This window comes from Triticum urartu, chromosome 1A, assembly GCF_056163025.1.
Source record: "Triticum urartu cultivar PI428250 chromosome 1A, HENAU_Tu73, whole genome shotgun sequence".
Taxonomy (NCBI): domain Eukaryota; kingdom Viridiplantae; phylum Streptophyta; class Magnoliopsida; order Poales; family Poaceae; genus Triticum; species Triticum urartu.
The window spans coordinates 549208278-549226794 of record NC_141873.1 but is presented as its reverse complement, the minus strand read 5'-3'; the positions used below and the strand labels follow the sequence as shown (position 1 = coordinate 549226794).

Sequence of the window (18517 nt, the reverse complement as noted above, 5' to 3'; positions counted from 1 at the left end):
AAGAATTTTTTTTAAAACAACTCTTGTAAAAAGCAACATTCTGCTTTTTTCAAACCACGCATGTAGTAATATGTTGTAATCCCACAAAACAAACATTCACAGCTAGTCAACACAACTTATTATCATAAGTCATGGGGTGTTACAAGGCAATTCATCATTTTTTCCCTCACGAAAATATCCTAAAGTGTAAGGATTGTTTCGACACCCGGAGCTTTCGCGCTCGCACTCGCAGTAAGAAAAGCTGCAAGGAGTTGGCAATCCTTCACGTTGTGATCTTCATCTTCACAATATTTGCATGGAGTCTTCTTTTTCCTTGGCTTTGGAGCTTTCTTCGTTTTCGCCGTGTCCTTCTTTGCTTTCTTCTTCATTTCATCTTCTCGAATCTCAATTAGTGGTTTCCTGCGCTTCTCTTTCTCCTTTGGCCTCCCCTTCTTTGCTGACTTTGGTGGGTTCCGCAGTCCTACAGGGGGTGGATCCCGCTGACCTGTACTTGGACCCCCTGAGACTTCTTCATTTCCTGCATGACCTTGGCCTTCTTCGTCTCCTGCAAACCCATCAGTTGCTCTAGCTTTTATTGCAGCAACCCCAACACTGCCCTGATCAATTAGCCCAGAGACAAAACTATAAGCTTCATCATTGAAGCAAGCATCAGAAGCGAGTTTCCCAAACTTCCGGCATAGAGAGTTAAACTTTAGGGTGTTTGTCGTGGGGACGCTGAAATGCATAGCTCTATGCCCATCGCCCGGTTCAGGCGCAAGGTTGGTTGCTCTCTTAGACCATCCTGGGAGCATGTAAGTCGCAGGTATCGTTCGCACATTCAGGTGCATCATGACACGGATGATATGTGGGCAGATCAGCCCACACATCTCAAACATGTTGCAGGTGCACATGTATGCCTGATCTTTAGGAGCAACACGCACCGTGTACACTTTTGGGTTGACGCCATAATTTGCAACAAGGCGAAACCAGATGACATCCCCTTGCAGCTGATATTGCAGACCATAGCCTGTTGATTTAGCCAATAGTTTCTGAAACTTGAAAAATACCTCTCTGGTATAGAAATCTGCAGCTTGCTTTTCAATGTTGTAGCTGCAAACAAAAAAAGCTTTCAACATCAATAAGAATTGCTACATATGTTTCAAAGAAATGCTGCAACCACACTGTGCTGGAAAACTAAAAAATGCTACATGACTTTGGACTTACTTGCCCCAGAGCGGAGGCCTCGTCGCTTCATTGACGAAGCCAGCATTGTCTTCACGATCAAGCATTAGCTCCTGTCAAAGCTCAAACTGCTGGACAAATGTCCAAACCGAGTCTCCATGATGATTTAAAGTCTTGAAGTAGGAATTCAGGCCCTCGGACCGCCCGGTTGTTCCTGTGAATGGGAAGAACTTATTCCTAAAGTACACAGGAGCCCACATCTCCCTGCTGTCCCACATGTTCTTGAGGTGTTTCTTATCATCCACACCAAATGACTCGACCATCTGCTTCCACCATTCTTCAAACTCCTCAACGGCATCGGAATCATTGATGCAACCATAGAATGCTTCAGCAAAAGGCTCATCCTTGCCCAACATCTTCCCTAGTTTCGTCCTTGCAACCCGGAAGACGTGCCACTTGCAACATCTGTGTGTTGAATGTGGAAATACCATTGAGATGGCTTTAGCCATCGCTTGGTCTTGATCAGTCATAATGTTCAACGGATGCTCGTTATTCATTGCCAACATCCATTGCTAGAAGACCCACTTGAAAGTTTCGATGGTCTCATCAGGCAACAAAGCGCACCCCAAGCAAACAGTATGTGTGTGGTTGTTAATGCCAACAATCGCAGCAAAGGGCAAGTTGTAGCGATTGGTGCAAAATGTGGTGTCGAAAAACACACAATCTTTGGACTTTGGATACAAGGCCCTTGTTCTCCCATCAATCCAGAAAAATGCCCTAACAACTCCATCTTCTTCTAGCTTCGAGAAAAAGAAGTTGGGATTCTCCACTTGTCTTCTCTCAAAGTACTCGATTGTCAGCTCCAAATCACGCTCTGACAGGCCCCTTCGCAGCTTTGCTCTTGCATTTGTCACATCAGTCTTCACATACGGCAAACTCCTAGGATCGCAACACCGTGCATCTCCAAGCAAGCCCATCATATTAGCTGTTGATATGTTGCGATAGTGCAGTGAAGTGATGTATTGCATGTCTGCATCAGGGATCTTTCTGTGAGAGCGGCAAAATCTCCGACGCCCCCTTTGCAACATCAGCTGGTGTGTGTGATTGACCTCAAAAACTGTCACAACCCAGCTACCGTCTTTGAGGCTAACACCCATACGAGCCTTGCAATCATATCGCTCCAACCGATTTCTTCGCCTCTTGTCGCTCACATCCATATAGATGCCAGCTTGTTTGCTTGGAGATTTTTTATTACTAGCATAGCTCATATCAACATCATCACTTTGATTTGTTGCAGCCCCGTCAGAAATGCTTCCACCAACATTCTTCGAAGGATCTTTCCGTAAGTGTATACACTCAAAAACTCTATAGATTAGGATGCGCTTCTGTTCCAAGCAATTTTTCCTACTATGCTTTGACGTCACAATGCGAGTTCCAAAGCCCATCTTCGAAGCATATTCATTGTAAACACGCTGAGCTTCTTCAACATTGTCAAAAATCATTCCAACAAAAGGGACAACTGGCTATGATGATATATCTTCGTCTGGTTCATCAACAAGTGTTGCAGCATTTCCATTGGCATTGTCACCGGTCACACGGGCATTGCAATGGTTTGGAGCTGCACCATCCATGTTCAGCCGCAAGGAATCGTCACTATCATGTCCCGGAGTATCATTCAGATCAATGCCATCATCTTCTTCTTCGTGCGCAACATTTTGCATATCATCATCAAGGAAAATCGATGGCTCCACAGCAACATTCTGCAACAAAATAAGCACCCAAGTCAGTTCTTTTTTGCTGCATGAAAAAACATGCAAAAAACGCGAACAAAAAAAATGGATGCAACATGTCAATCACAATTCCAAAACAACTCCTGCATGCAGCATTTTAGAATGTAGCATGTAACATCCAGCAAGTAGCACGTAGCAAATGCAACACATACTTGTAACATTTTATTAGCAGACAGCAGGAAGATGCTAACATTAATTGACAACATATCAGAAACATTACACAAAAATCAAACACAAGTATGTTGAGAACATCTCTTTTTAATCTCATGCTCATCAATTGAAATCAAAGGTTGCAACATTTTTTTGTGAACAAAAGGATCTAGGGTTGCAATTGGAAATCATACCAGATCAATTTCATCCCGGCCATGCCGTGCTGCATCTTGGAAGACCACACCAGGGTTGTAGTACCGTTGCAGCACCGGTCCACTACCACCAGGGCCTTGCCGCCTCAGGGGACTTCGGCCATGAACGGCAGCGGAGCTCGAGCCCAAATCTATGGAGGCAAGAAGGTCATTACAAACGTAAGACATGATTGAAGCAATTCCAAGGCCGCTTGATAGATGGGGAAGCCCCTCCTCGACGTGATTCAGCCGTGGGGAACTTAAAACAGGCGGATCCGGCGGCCGCCGCCGCGGATCGAGGACGGGCAAACGCGGGGGATCCAGCTCCCCTGTTCCCCTGTTTTTCTCATTGTGGCTGTTTTGTACAACGGTTGTAACAAAACGTGTTTTTTTTGCTGCAACAATTGGCTCGGTACACACTCACGCGCAAATCTAACGGTTCGCGCTAACCGCATCTGCCCTTATTTGTATACACACCCCAGGTATTCGAGTATTCAAATGTATATGTATACACCCCGCCTACGAACGCCCACACATACGTACTGCTGTTACACATAGGAATCAATCGAGTGGATCGATTAGCTAGCTATATACATACTACTAGTGGTCTAGTGGTCTAGTACACGTGAGAGTAGATCGAGCGGCTCGATTAGCTAGATAGAGGCTAGCTTTGCTTGCTGGTGGATCGACGCGGCCGTGCTGGAGCACTCACCCGCCGGCGAGGAGGAGCACTGCATCGAGCTGAGCATGGATGGATAGGTTCTGCTGCCGCGAGCTGCTGCTGCTTGCTCCGTTGACTGCTGCTCTTTGAGGAGGCTGCGGCACTTCGGCGTAGGCGGCGGCGGCGTGGAGTGGAGAAGGAGTGGACAGAGAGGAGAGAGAGCCGGTAGCCATTCGGGAGAGGATGGGATATAATAAGGGAGAGAGGGGAGGGAGGAGAGGGGCCAACAGCCGTTCGATTTCAGAAGGAGCGCACGAGATATGCGGCTGAGTTCTTGCCATGTCACTGATCCGTGGCTCAAACGGCTCAGCCAATGAGAAAAAAGCACAGGAGCTACATTATGTGTGTTTCTTTACTAGTACGTTTTCATATTAATTAGGACCCATAATTGCATTATTTTCTCATACATTTTTATCACAGCCTCTAGGTATCATATAAAGACACGCCACCAAGTTTCAAGAATTTCGGAGTTCGTTTGCATTCTCTGGAATTAAAAAACCAACAAACTTTATGTTTGGGTCGAATATTGGTGCCCTTGTGTTTGGAATTCCTTTTTTTCTTGTATATGGTCTAAACATAGACTCAAGAACGCAAATATGAATTTTCAATCAAATTTTGCCAACTTTTTCACGCACTTGTAGTTCAAATTTAAATTATATCCGTTAAATGTCTATAAATGCACTTAATGATTTAAATATAGCAAACGGAACCCGAAAGATACCAAAATTTTACATGGATCAAGTAATGGTGTATATTCAGTGTATAAAAATTTCCAAGACCAACGGATGTAGCAACGGTCGCTTTGCCTTCATACCTTGCTCGTTCCCTCTCGAAAACACGTTTCTTCCTCGGAGACGGTCTAGTTTTCAAGCGATGTACATCACAACTTTTATGAAATGTTCTCAAATTTATAACACAGCATTTAGGTGTCATATGAAGGCACCATGCCAATTTTCATGTTTTTCGAAGTTTGTTTGCATTTTTTGGGATTTATAAACCGAAAAACTACATGTTCGGGATCAAGTCTTGGCACTCTCATGTTTGGAGTTCCTTTCTTTTTATTGCATATGTCCTATACATACACTCAAGAACACAAATATGATTTTTTTTACCCAACGTTGCCAACTTTTTCACGCACTTGTAGTTCAAAACTGAATTATATCTGTTAAAGATATAGAAATGCTCTTAATGGCTTAAATATAGCAAACGGAGCCCGAAAGATTTCAAATTTTTACATGGATCACGTAATGGTATATATTGAGTGTATAAAAAAACTCAAGGCCAACGGATGTAGCAACGGTCGCGTTGACTTCATACCTCGCTCGTTCCCTCTCGAAAACACGTTTCTTCCTTAGAGACGGTCTAGTTTTGAAGCGATTTACATCACAATTTTTACGAAATGTTCTCAAATTTGTACCACAGCATTTAGGTGTCATATGAAGACACCATGCCAATTTTCATGTTTTTCAAAGTTTGTTTTCATTTTTTGAAATTCATAAACCGAAAAACTACATGTTCAGGATTGAGTCTTGGCACCCTCATGTTTCGAGTTCCTTTCTTTTTATTGTATGTGGCCTAGACATAGACTCAAGAACACAAAAATGATTTTTTAACCCAACTTTGTCAACCTTTTCACACACTTGTAGTTCAAATTTGAATTATATCCGTTAAAGATATAGAAATGCATTTAATTGCTTAAATATAGCAAACGGAGCCCGAAAGATTCTAAATTTTTACATGGATCATGTAATGGTGTATATTGAGTGTAGAAAGAAAATCAAGGCCAACGGATGAAGGAACGGTCGCGTCGCCTTCACACCTCGCTTGTTCCATCTCAAAAACATGTTTCTTCCTCGGAGATGGTCTAGTTTCCAAGCGATGTACATCACAACTTTTACTAAACGTTCTCAAATTTTTACCACAATATTTAGGTGTCATATGAGGGTACCATGCCAATTTTCATGCTTTTCGGAGTTCATTTGCATTTTTTGGAATTCATAAACCGAAAAACTACATGTTCGAGATCAAGTCTTGGCACCCTCATGTTTCGAGTTCCTTTCTTTTTATTGTATATGGCCTAGACATAGACTCAAGAACACAAATATAATTTTTTAACCCAACTTTGTCAACCTTTTCACACGCTTGTAGTTCAAATTTGAATTATATCCGTTAAAGATATAGAAATGCATTTAATGACTTAAATATAGCAAACAAAGCCCGAAATATTCCAAATTTTTACATGGATCAAGTAATGGTGTATATTGAGTGTAGAAAAAAAATTCAAGGCCAATGGTTGAAGGAACAGTTGCGTCGCCTTCACACCTTGCTCGCTCCATCTCAAAAACACGTTTCTTCTTCGGAGATGGTCTAGTTTCCAAGCGATATACATCACACCTTTTACGAAATGTTCTCAAATTTTCACCACGGTATTTAGGTGTCATGTAAGGGCACCATGCCAATTTTCATGCTTTTCAGGGTTCGTTTGCATTTTTCAAATTTTATAAAAAGAAAAAGTACATGTTCGGGGTCAAGTCTTGGCACCCTCATGTTTGAAGTTCATTTACTTTTCTTGCATATGGCCTAAACATAGACTCAAGAACACAAGTATGATTTTTTTAACCTAACCTTGTCAACTTTTTCACACACTTGTAATTCAAATTTGAATTATATTCGCTAAAGATATAAAAATGTACTTAATATAAGCCGAGTGCTGTCGCATGGCACACGGCTTATAGGCCATATAAGCCGAGTGTTGTCGCGGTGCACATGGCTTATAGGCCATATAAGCCGAGTGCTGTCGCAGGGCACACAGCTTACAGGCTGTTCTGTGACGGCACCGTCAATCACCTCCGTTTTGGACACGTGACAGCTATCTTTGTCGTGTCTGCTCTATAAGCCGAGTGCTTTTTTGTGTAGATGCCGTGTACCTCATGTAAGCTGAGGGCTTTTCGGCACCACTCGGCTTATAGACTGCCATAAGCCGAGTCCTTTTTATTTGCCGGGTGTTTTTTCTAGTAGACTCGGCTTAGAGTGACATAAGCCGAGTACCCGAAAAAAAGAACTCGGCTTATACTATTTCACACGGCAAAACGTGATTTTCCTGTAGTGTAAGCTCCTGATATGACGAAACTAGCGTACATGTACCAATAAAGAACAGTCGACGTGAATGTGCTAGTTTATGTACCATTTTAACTTTTGTAAGTCTGTAATAAGAAAATGTTTGTTACACCATAGCACCAAATACTACTGTAGTAGCTCATATGAACACGGTGAGAGGCACCAGAAAAAGAAAATCTGGACATACCTAACGAAGCAAAAGCACCATAAATCAAGATCTATACTGAAACAATGATCATTGTGCCACAAGAAACACTTCATAAGTAATAATTTTGTATTCTAGTCTATGTATGCAGATAGTAGAGAAGACCTGATTCTGAGAATAAATGGCAAGGCATGTCCATCTAACCTAGAACTGGCACATATGTTAGACATTATAGCTGCCAAGTATGCCTAGTCATCCAGCTGATGTTTTCCTCACCTTAATTTAACGCACAGCAAAATTACTTAAGCTAGCTTGCACAGTATTCACATTACATTGGAAGAAACCAAAAGACCATAGTTATCTCGGCAGCATAACTGACTTGCAGCAATCTATGCAATCAATCTGAATTCTGAAGCACTATCAACTAGCGATGACATGCGAGAACTGCACACAAACGTAAGCAGAATATGAATTGGTGATAAATACCACAATGTGCAGTCTCTCCGCATTGGGAAAGCATCTGAGGAAGGTGGGCACCCTCTTGACATCATTGCGAACTCCGAACCGCACATTCAGACTTAGAATCCTCACACTTGTGATAATGGCACTTGTGCTCGCATTTATCCCAGCCTGGACCCTGGAATTCGCCGAATCCAATAAGGAAGAGTACACATTTGAGTCATGGACATCCATCAGCTGGACACATATGCTAATTTAAGCAATGCAAAGACCAGACACGGGACGAGAGATGTACCATGATGATGGTGTTTTGGATCTCTAGGACGCGGCCTGGCTCCAAGTATCCAAATGCGTGCAGCTTGGGAGCATCGCCAATCCTAATTCGGGTGCACAAGCCACCGCCGATCTTGTAAGTTCGGAACAGAATGAGCCTCTCGAGGTGTGGAGCCTTCACCACTGCGATGTTCTCCATAATCGACATACAGATTTGCACGCACCGGAGGCTCTGGCTGATGACGCGGAGCCGCGGCCCCTTCATGCATCCCTCGGTGTTGAGGATGTTGGAAAAATGAACAAATTACTACGAGATTTAATCCGAACAAACAGAAGATAAATCATGACGGCAATAGTATAGGTTAAACTAATCATGTGAACTAGCATAGTAGATGAACGTGGCCAGAGGTGTGCGCCAGCGTGCGCACAACAGCGATGAAGGTGGCGGCGGGGGATCCGGCGGCTCCACATAGCGTGCAGGGCTCGGCATCCGGGGCGGCGGCCCCGAGCGGAGAGCGCCAGGTGGCCCGGGCGGCGGGCCACTCCGGCCGGAGCTGGTGAGGCGCCTCCCTCGGTGTCGCGGGGGATGAGGAGGCGTCGGTCCACGGTCGCTGGTGTGCGGCCTCCCCTGCGCGGTTGCCGTCGCCAGATGCATCTCATCCTCTCCGCCCAGATCTGCTCCTTCCATCGCCGGATCCGGGTCCTCCCGGGCGTCGGCAGCGCGGATCTCGTCGAGGGGGTTGGTTCCGGGGGAAACCCCTGGCCGGCGCAGCCACATCGCAGGCGACGCCCTGGGCGCCGTGCCCCTCCCTGGAGGCTGTGGTGAGGATCCTTCTCCCCCTCCTTCCGTTCCCTGCTAGGTGAAAGCCTAGGTCCCCTGATTCGGGCGGCGACGACACATCGGTGTCGTGTTCCTTCTTGGAGGCGCAGTCCGGGGATCGCAGGGGCGGCGAGAGAGTCGGGTTGTGGGTGTGATGGTGGCGGGTGGCAGCTTGGCTCGGCGCTTCACTGCCTTTTCTTCGGTGGCTCATCGCTGTTGCCCTTATTGCTGCGACTGTGGCCGACAGCTCTAGCCCTTCGGTGTGGCTTAACCGCGGACGACGACGGTGCTCGGAATGGTGTGCTCTGAGCTAGAAGGTCTGCTCCTAGTTCTTTCTTCATGCGCAGCTTGGGCGTCTTCCTCTGGGTTCTAGGGTGAACCGAGCTGTCGCCTGCCGGTGCGGCATCCTTCGAGCCAGGATGGGAGGGCAGGGGCCCTTTGCAGTGGCAGTTCCAGAGGAGTGTCAGTGCTGTCTTCGAGTTTGGCTACGATCACGAAGCTTGCGCGGTGGTGCATCATCTCAAGTCCGTAGCTTGTCCGGTTGGTGTAGGTCGTCCTGTAGGGTGTTGGCGGCAGCATGGCATGATCTTGCTATCGCTGCTGCCTTTGAGTCTGTTTCGCTTTGCTCCTTGTATCAGCCGCTTGTTTCTCTTCTTGCTTTCCTTGTAAGTTGGTGTTCTTGTATTCCTGGCCGGTTGATGGCTTTGTTAATTCAAAGCCGGGCTCTTCTTGAGCCTTCGTTCAAAAAAAAGCATAGTAGATGAACAGATCACATCTAGGACACATACTAAAAACACGAATTCTACCACAATCTCGAACAGGAAGGATAGAATCACATACGGTGCAGCGGGAGCAGCACCGCCAACGTCGACGTTGTCGCCCATGTCGTCAAGGATGAGGCTGCCGAGGTCGGGGAAGAAGTCGTCGTTCGCGAAGTCATCGCTGCCAGTAGTCGCGCGAGAGCGCTCCTTAAAAACCTGATCGTCCCTCTCCCGTACAGGATCACGAGAGGCCGGGTTCCGAAGGCCTGCTGCCCCTTCTCCCGGTGCACACCGAAAGGAGGGATGGAGAAGACTTGCTTGGCAGCGCAATGATCTGGAACGGTGATGCGAAACCATACGAAGCAGTGGTGGCTAGGGTAGACGTCTGCCTGACTATATAGTGCAGGCCGGGTAGGTCGTGGGACTAAACCCCACATCCGAGTCGCGATCCAAAAAATCGGAAACGGTTCAGTAAATAACGCATCCGTTAATTATTAAGCAATGACTCATTAATTTTTCTCGAGCAGCAAAAATATAGACAACGTGCATAACTCTGTCCTCGACTCGGTTCAATCCCGCAGCACGGCGAGCGAGGAGAAAGAGTGCGCGTGTAGGTCTCATCTTCTCATGCTCATACAAGTGGTAGATGAGCTCACCTTATAAGGAGGTGCAAGTCTCTCTCAACTTCCGGGGTGGGACTAAACTCTAGTCTCACTCACTCCACTCACATGTGTGCATGAATGGGCCAAGAGAATTTTAGAATTTTATTTGGGCTTTGGGCCAAAGGCCTACTAACAAAATTTCAACAATCCCCCATAAAGTCTCATTGGCACATCTCATCATTTAGTTGCAAAACATTGTTTATATACCGGTGCTCAGTGGAGACTGTAAAGTTGAACTTTCACTCAGAGATTTATGCTACACTAGATCAATACTTGAATAGTGGACTATGCCTTGAACTGCAAGTTTTCTGCGAGACTAGTTTCACACAAATTCTTGACCGATACTGGGCCGCCGCAAGGCTTCCTCGTGGGTGGAGCGTATACGTCATACTCCAGGGCCTTTCATGAATTTATTAGAGTTCCTCAGGAGATGCTCCGCACGACAACATCTCTGCTTACCCGAATAAGCCACTTGGAACACATTAAGATAAATATCAACCTGCCGTGCAGATCAGGGGAGTATTGCATCTTCACGGAGTGAGATAATTAATATAGGAATACTCTCCTTCCAACTGACCAACAGTTTGTCCCCCACTTCTACTTCACGGGATCTCCGATCACATAGAGTGGGTTACCACTATGGACAACTCATGCGGTGGGTCTCAGACCCATCCCCATCGATGCATTATCTATCACGTTACGTGATAGACCTTTGTGAAGGGATCTGTCAAGTTTTTTGATGTTTGGATATAATCCAACATAATAACTCCGGAGTTCCTCAATTTCTGACAGATTTTAGTCTCCTCTTCACATGCCTTGAGGACTTTATATTGTCCTTAGAATTGTTTATCTTGACGATCACAGTTTGATTATCACAGTTCATCGGGATAGGGGGTATTGGTTTTTCAACCATAGGTAAGTCCATCAAGAGCTCACGAAGCCACTCTGCTTCAACAGTGACAGTGTCTAATGCTGTGAGTTCTGCTTCCATAGTTGACCTCGTTAAGATGGTCTGCTTGCAAGACTTCCAGAAAACAGCGATACCACCAAGTGTAAAAACATTATCACTTGTGGCCTTAATCTCATCAACATCAGATATCCAGTTTGAGTCACTATAACCCTCTAGTACCCTTGGATACCCGATGTAGTGAAACCCATAGCTCGTAGTGCCTTTCAAATAGTGCATAAATCTCTCAAGCGCAAGCCAATGATCATCTTCCGGTTTTGACACAAACCGACTCAGCTTGCTCACAGCAAAAGAGATGTCAGGCCTCGTGGCACTCGCCAAATACATAAGCGAGCCAATAATCTGAGAATACCTCAGTTGATCTCTAGCAATCCGTCGATTCTTTCGAAGCAACACACTAGCATCATATGGAGTTGGAGAAGGCGTGCAGTCGCTACACCCAAAACGACTCAAGATCTTTTTCACATAGTGAGACTGAAGCAGTGCGATCCCACCATTGTCATCTCTCAACAGCTTGATGTTTAAGATAACATCAGCTACTCCTAGATCCTTCATCTCAAAACAGCGAGATAAGAAATCCTTAACCTCCTTGATTAGATCAAGTTTGGTTCCAAAGATCGGTATGTCATCGACATACAGACAAAGAATAACTCCTTCGCCCCCACCATGGCAATAGTACACACATTTGTCACCATCGTTTACTACAAAGCTGGCTGCAGTTAATGTTTTTTCGAACTTCTCATGCCATTCCTTGGGAGCTTGTTTAAGACCATATAAAGACTTTAATAACTTGCACACATTTCCTTCCCGGCCAGGTACTACAAAACCATCTGGCTGATCCATGTAAATTTCCTCCTTCAACTCTCCATTGAGGAAAACCGTCTTAACGTCCATTTGATGAACGAGAAGACCATGTGAGGCAGCCAGTGACAGTAGAACCCGAATTGTGGCCAGTCTAGCCACAGGTGAGTAAGTGTCAAAGAAGTCTTCACCTTCTTTCTGGGTATAACCCTTAGCCACAAGTCGTGCCTTGTACTTTTCAATTGTACCATCAGGTCTAAGCTTCTTCTTAAACACCCACTTACATCCTACAGGTTTGCACCCATAAGGACGGTCAGTGATCTCCAAGGTTCCATTAGCTAAGATGGAATCCATCTCGCTATGAACAGCTTTCTTCTAGTAGTCAGTATCGGGAGATGCATAAGCTTCTGAAATAGTCCTGGGTGTGTATCCACAAGGTACACAATGAAATCATCACCAAAGGACTTTGCAGTCCTCTGTCTCTTACTCCTCACAGGAGTTCCATTGTCACCCTCAACGGGATTCTCAACGTGTTTCATCGCAATGGTGGGTTCAGGAATTACAGCGAATTCCTCACTAGATGGAGCAGGTATCTCCTGATTTGATGAACTCGACATATCCTTCATAGGAAATATGTCCTCAAAGAAAGTTGCATCATTCGACTCCATAATCGTACCAACATGCATGTCGGATACCTCAGATTTTATTATCAAAAATATATAACCAATGCTATGAAAAGCATAGCCCAGAAGAACACAATCCACGGTTTTTTATCCAAGCTTGTGCTTCTTAGAAATTGGTATATTTACTTTCGCCAAACAACCCCAAGTACGTAGGTAAGAGAGTTTCAATCTTTTTTTTCCCATTTCTCAAATGGAGTCATAGTCTTATGCTTTGTGGGTACTCGGTTTAGGACATGACACGCAGTCATCAGCGCCTCCCCCCATCATTCCTTGGAGAGACCCGATGTGTCTAACATGGTGTTAACTATATCAGTTAGAGTTGTTAAGCGACAGATATGGCGTGCAAGGTCCGGTTCAGCCTAGCCTAGACTAGGGTAGTTAGTTGTGATTTCATCTTATCTCTTGTAACTATCTCTATCTCTCTAGTCTATCTCTTGGGCTCCAAGTTAAGGATCCTAACAATGTAATCTTCTCTGTACGCTATACGGGAGTCGTGACGCGCTCTATATAACACGCAACCGTCGCCCTAGACAGGGTACGACGTTCTCTCACATGGTAATCAGAGCCTACCTCTTCCATCTCATCTAGTTCCTCCATTGCCACAAACCTCCTACCATGGCCTACTTCGGCTCCTCCAGCTCAAACCTCTCCGGCCAGGTCACCGAGCGCCTCACCCGCACCAACTACATCCTCTGGCGCACCAAAATCACGCCGCAGCTCCGAGGTGCTGGTTTCTTCGGGTATGTTGATGGAAGCATACCCGAGCCGGCCAAAACCGTCGTCACCAAGGATAAGGATGGCAAGGAGGAATCCATCCCAAATCCGCTCCACCACGTGTGGATCCGGGAGGATCAACAGGTATTGGGATATCTCGTGAATAACCTCTCGAAGGAAGTGCTCGTGCAGGTCACGTCGATCGCCCATGCACACGAGCTGTGGTCGGCACTGGCGAAGATGTTCTCGTCGACCTCGCTGTCCCGCGTCAACAACATCCGGGCGGCGCTCACCAACACGTAGAAGAGCACACAATCCGTGGCCACCTTCTTCGCACACATGCGATCTCTCGCCGACGAGCTCGCGGCGGCCGGCAAACCCCTGGACGACGACGAGCTCATCTCCTACATCATCAACGCCCTGGACATGGAATATCAGCCACTGGTCTCTGCCCTTGATGCTCGTGTCATCCCGGTCACTCTTGACGAACTGTTCGCTCAGATGAGCAACTTCGATCAACGAGTGGCCCTCTTCCAAGGGGCTGGGACCGGTGGCGGCTTCAAGTCTTCGGCAAATGTCGCCACCCGTGGGCGTGGCGGTGCCTCTCGTCCTCATGGCCCTCCTCGCGGAAAGAGCAGGGGCCCTGGCGGGGGCAACACCAGCGGCAACAACAACGCACGCAGCTGTGGCCGACCCTCCTACTCCAACACCAAGGGCGGCCGCCGATCTAATGGCTCCACCAACAAGTCTCGGCCTGATGCTATCCGCTGCCAAATCTGCGATAAGCTGGGCCACTCTGCAAAAGATTGTTGGTACCGGTTTGATGAAGATGAAGAATCATCTCAAGATGAAAAGGTGGCCGGGGCTGCTGAAGCTTCCTACGGCGTCGACACAAATTGGTACGTCGACAGCGGTGCCACAAACCACATCACCGGTGAGCTGGAGAAGGTGACCATGCGGGAGAAGTACCGCGGCCAAGATCATATCCACACTGCTAGTGGAGAAGGTATGAAGATTAGTCATATTGGTCACTCAATTATTAAAACCCCTCATAGGAAAATTCATCTCAAACGCATCTTGCATGTCCCTAGTGCCAACAAAAATCTCCTTTCTGTCCACCGCATTGCCATTGATAATCATGTCTTTCTTGAATTTCACCTCCTCTTCCTTTTGGTCAAGGATCAGGCAACGAGGAGGGTGCTGTATCGAGGTAGATGCATTCGTGGGCTTTACCCGTTGATTCCGGAGATTAGAAGATCCAATAAACAAGTTCTTAGTGCCACCAAAGTGTCTTCAACACGGTGGCACGATCGGTTAGGTCATGCAAGTTTCTCTTTAGTTGAGCGTTTGCTTAGGAAAAATAAACTCCCATATGTTGGGGATCGTGATGTTGAAACAATTTGTGATTCGTGTCAAAGGGCCAAGAGCCACCAATTGCCTTATCCAGTTTCTACAAGTATTTCTACCAAACCTTTATAGCTCATTTTTTCTGATGTCTGGGGGCCTGCCCCCTCCTCTGTTGGTAGACATACATATTATGTGAGTTTCATTGACGACTATAGCAAGTTCACGTGGATCTATCTCCTTAAGAAACGTTCAGATGTCTGCCAAGTTTTTCTCAATTTCCAAGCTCTTGTAGAAAGAAAATTTGACAGTAAAATTCTTTCTCTCCAATCTGATTGGGGAGGGGAATATGAGAAGCTAAACTCGTTTTTTCAGAAACTTGGCATATCCCATCATGTTTCATGCCCTCATGCCCATCAACAGAATGGGTCAGCCGAGCGCAAGCATCGACATATCGTAGATGTTGGTTTTTCTCTTCTAGCCGGCGCCTCCATGCCCCTTAAATTTTGGGACGAGGCATTCCTCACTGCTGTCCACATTATAAACATGCTACCTAGTCGTGTGATTAACAATGAAACTCCCATGGAAAGGCTTCTTCACACCAAACCATACTACACGTCACTTCGTGTGTTTGGATGCGCCCGTTGGCCGAATCTTCGCCCTTACAATGATCGCAAACTCATGCTTAGGTCAAAACAGTGTGCCTTTATTGGTTATAGTGCTCAACACAAGGGCTTCAAGTGCCTTGACATTTCCACTGGTCGTGTCTATATCTCCCGAGATGTAATGTTTGATGAAACAAAATTTCCCTTCGCAAATCTTCACCCCAATGCCGGAACTCTTCTACGTCAAGAAATACTTCTCCTACCATCTAGTCTCACCGGCGCTCATCAAGGGGGAAATGATTGTGACGATTCACTATTGACTAATCCTCATAACCTTGCTCTTGAGTCCTGTACTGATGCAGATGCAAACGTTGAAGAAAATGGCGAAGGAAATTCTCAAAACGGTGCAAAATATGCTCCAAAAGAGCGATATTTCATGTGCCACCGAACGGGGGACATATCCGGCTTGGGATCGGTGCCCCAGCAGCGCGCCAGTGAATCCCCCACGGGATCTGTGCTGCAGCAGGGCGTCAGCGCGCCGGGTTCTGCCCCAACTGCTGGGCGCGGCAGCAACCAGCCCGCAACTGCCATGCGGGCACCTCCCACTGTGCCAGGTGCGCTATCCGCTCCACGCCAATCAGCTGGCGACACGTGCCAGCCTCCGCCTCGCTGGCCAGCGGACGGACCCCACCACTACGTGCGCCGCCAGCCAGGTGGGCCTTCAGGCGCGGAAGCTGGTGCAGGCACGGGATCCGGTGCCAATCCTGCCACAGACGCGCGATCTGGCGTAGATTCTGCCGGGCCCGCGCAATCATTGCGTCATGATGGGTCCGACGCAGATCGCATGCATGGCTCGGGATCTTCTGCTCCGCTCAACACGACCACACCGACCGATGATGCCGCAGAAGATCCCGCTGCTCAAGAAACCGCGCCAGGAGTATCCGCCTCGGGAGCGCCTCGACCAAAGGTTGGATCCTCTGTGGAGGGCAACAGTGCAGCTCCTCCTGTTCCTTCACGTACAAGGCTGCAAAAAGGGGTAATTAAACCTCTTAATTATAAGCAAATAACCAAATTTGGTCTAGCTTGTTCTACAGGTGAGCCATACACTCTTGATGAAGCACTTGGTGATGAAAAGTGGAAGAAGGCCATGGAAGAAGAATACATGGTACTTCAGAAAAACAAAACTTGGCATTTAGTTCCCCCACGGCGAGGTAAAAATCTAATTGATTGCAAGTTGGTTTACAGAATAAAGAGAAAATCTGATGGAACTATAGATCGCTACAAGGCCAGGTTGGTCGCAAAAGGTTTCAAACAACGGTATGGTATTGACTATGAGGACACTTTTAGTCCTGTTGTTAAAGCCGCAACCATTCGTCTTGTACTGTCTATTACTGTATCCAGGGGATGGAGTCTTAGACAACTGGATGTTAAGAATGCGTTTCTTCATGGCGTTCTGGAAGAGGAAGTATACATGAAACAGCCTCCTGGGTTTGAGAACAAGAGCAAGCCTTCCTATGTGTGCAAGCTTGATAAAGCCCTATATGGACTAAAGCAGGCTCCCAGAGCATGGTACTCACGACTGAGTCAGAAATTGCAAGCACTTGGTTTTACTCCTTCCAAGTCTGATACATCTCTATTTATTTACAATAAGTCAAATACATCAATTTTTGTGTTGATTTATGTGGATGATATCATTGTTACAAGTTTATCAAATGAAGCAGTGACAGGGCTGTTAAAAGACTTAAATGCTGAGTTTGCTCTCAAGGATTTGGGAGATCTGCACTACTTTCTAGGTATTGAGGTAAAGAAACATGAAGATGGCCTCCACCTATCTCAAGAAAAATATGCTGCTGACCTGGTAAGAAGGGTTGGTTTACAAGGATGCAAACCATCGTTGACCCCCCTCTCAAGTACTGAAAAATTATCACTTGAAGAGGGAGTTCTCTTGAATCAAGAAGATAGTACTAGATACAGAAGTTTAGTTGGGGCTCTTCAGTATTTAACCTTGACTAGACCTGATTTATCTTTTGCTGTCAACAAAGTATGCCAGTTTCTTCATGCACCCACCACAGTTCACTGGACTGCTGCAAAGCGCATTGTGAGATATGTTAAACATACTATGAAGCTTGGTCTCTTTTTCAGCAAGTCATCATCAAATCTTGTCAGTGCATTTTCTGATTCTGATTGGGCAGGATGTGTAGATGATAGACGATCCACAGGTGGCTTTGCAGTGTTCTTTGGACCAAACTTGATATCATGGTGTGCCAAGAAACAGGCTACTGTATCTAGGTCAAGCACTGAAGCAGAGTATAAAGCATTAGCAAATGCTACAGCAGAAATTATCTGGTTTCAGTCTATGTTAAGAGAACTTGGTGTGAAGCATACCAAAGTTCCATGTTTGTGGTGTGACAACTTGGGTGCTACCTATCTATCTGCTAACCCAGTGTTCCATGCAAGAACAAAGCATATTGAGATAGATTTCCATTTTGTCAGAGAAAGAGTTGCAAACAGACAATTAGAAATCAGATTTATTCATTCACAAGACCAAGTTGCAGATGGCTTTACCAAGGCGTTGCCCACAAGGAATTTTGAAGAATTCAAGCGTAATCTCAACCTTATACAGTTGTGATTAAGGGAGGGTGTTAAGCGACAGATATGGCGTGCAAGGTCCGGTTCAGCCTAGCCTAGACTAGGGTAGTTAGTTGTGATTTCATCTTATCTCTTGTAACTATCTCTATCTCTCTAGTCTATCTCTTGGGCTCCAAGTTAAGGATCCTAACAATGTAATCTTCTCTGTATGCTATACGGGAGTCGCGACCCGCTCTATATAACACGCAACCGTCGCCCTAGACAGGGTACGACATTCTCTCACAAGAGTTCGGTTCTTTCTTTCGGCTACCCCAGATAAGTAGGGAGGCGTCCTCTCATGGATTATACCAACTTTGTACTAACTTTTGGGTCATCTATTTTGGAACGGAGGGAGTATGATTGATGCAATAACCATCCTTTCTTTTCCCGTGAACCTTGCCGCTGTTTGCTTCTTCTCCATGCATGAGTGGATTTTATTGTTCTACTAGTCTCTTGCTCTGTTGGCGAAGAAGGGCTTAGTAGTCCCTACTTCTTCCCCTATGCTGATGTGACTGGTTGATTGTC

General features: G+C 46.0%; 2 protein-coding genes and 2 pseudogenes across 2 annotated transcripts in view; 2 read left to right on the top strand and 2 right to left on the bottom strand.

Annotated features, from left to right (window-relative positions):
• The window catches only part of LOC147992559 (uncharacterized), a 28900-nt gene extending 20564 nt beyond the window's left edge, over positions 1–8336 (bottom strand). The window contains exons 1-2 of the mRNA XM_087539066.1: positions 8030–8336; positions 7762–7905 (exon numbers count right to left, since the gene is read on the bottom strand). Of these exons, the coding sequence (XP_087395192.1) occupies positions 7762–7905; positions 8030–8272 (387 nt within the window). The 5' untranslated portion in view covers positions 8273–8336. The remainder of the gene's footprint in view (positions 1–7761; positions 7906–8029) is intronic.
• On the bottom strand, positions 151–4205 carry LOC125528496 (protein FAR1-RELATED SEQUENCE 3). The gene is made up of 3 exons (XM_048692960.2): positions 3296–4205; positions 1204–2921; positions 151–1089 (listed from the first exon to the last, which is right to left on the bottom strand). The coding sequence occupies exons 2-3, from the start codon at positions 1266–1268 to the stop codon at positions 180–182; spliced, it is 975 nt and encodes a 324-aa protein (XP_048548917.2). The 5' UTR covers positions 1269–2921; positions 3296–4205; the 3' UTR covers positions 151–179.
• Positions 8337–13655: 5319 nt separating the features above from the next.
• On the top strand, positions 13656–14367 carry LOC147992557 (uncharacterized; annotated as a pseudogene).
• On the top strand, positions 13794–13932 carry LOC147992558 (small nucleolar RNA Z247; annotated as a pseudogene).
• Positions 14368–18517: the final 4150 nt, after the last annotated feature.

What these genes read in the sequence shown, in the direction of transcription:
- LOC125528496 (XM_048692960.2), bottom strand. Translation starts at nt 1,268, where the DNA reads ATGCTTGATCGTGAAGACAATGCTGGCTTCGTCAATGAAGCGACGAGG. An exon ending in AGGCCTCCGCTCTGGGGCAA is followed by an intron (nt 1,090 to 1,203) that starts GTAAGTCCAAAG and finishes TTTTGTTTGCAG; the next exon opens with CTACAACATTGAAAAGCAAG.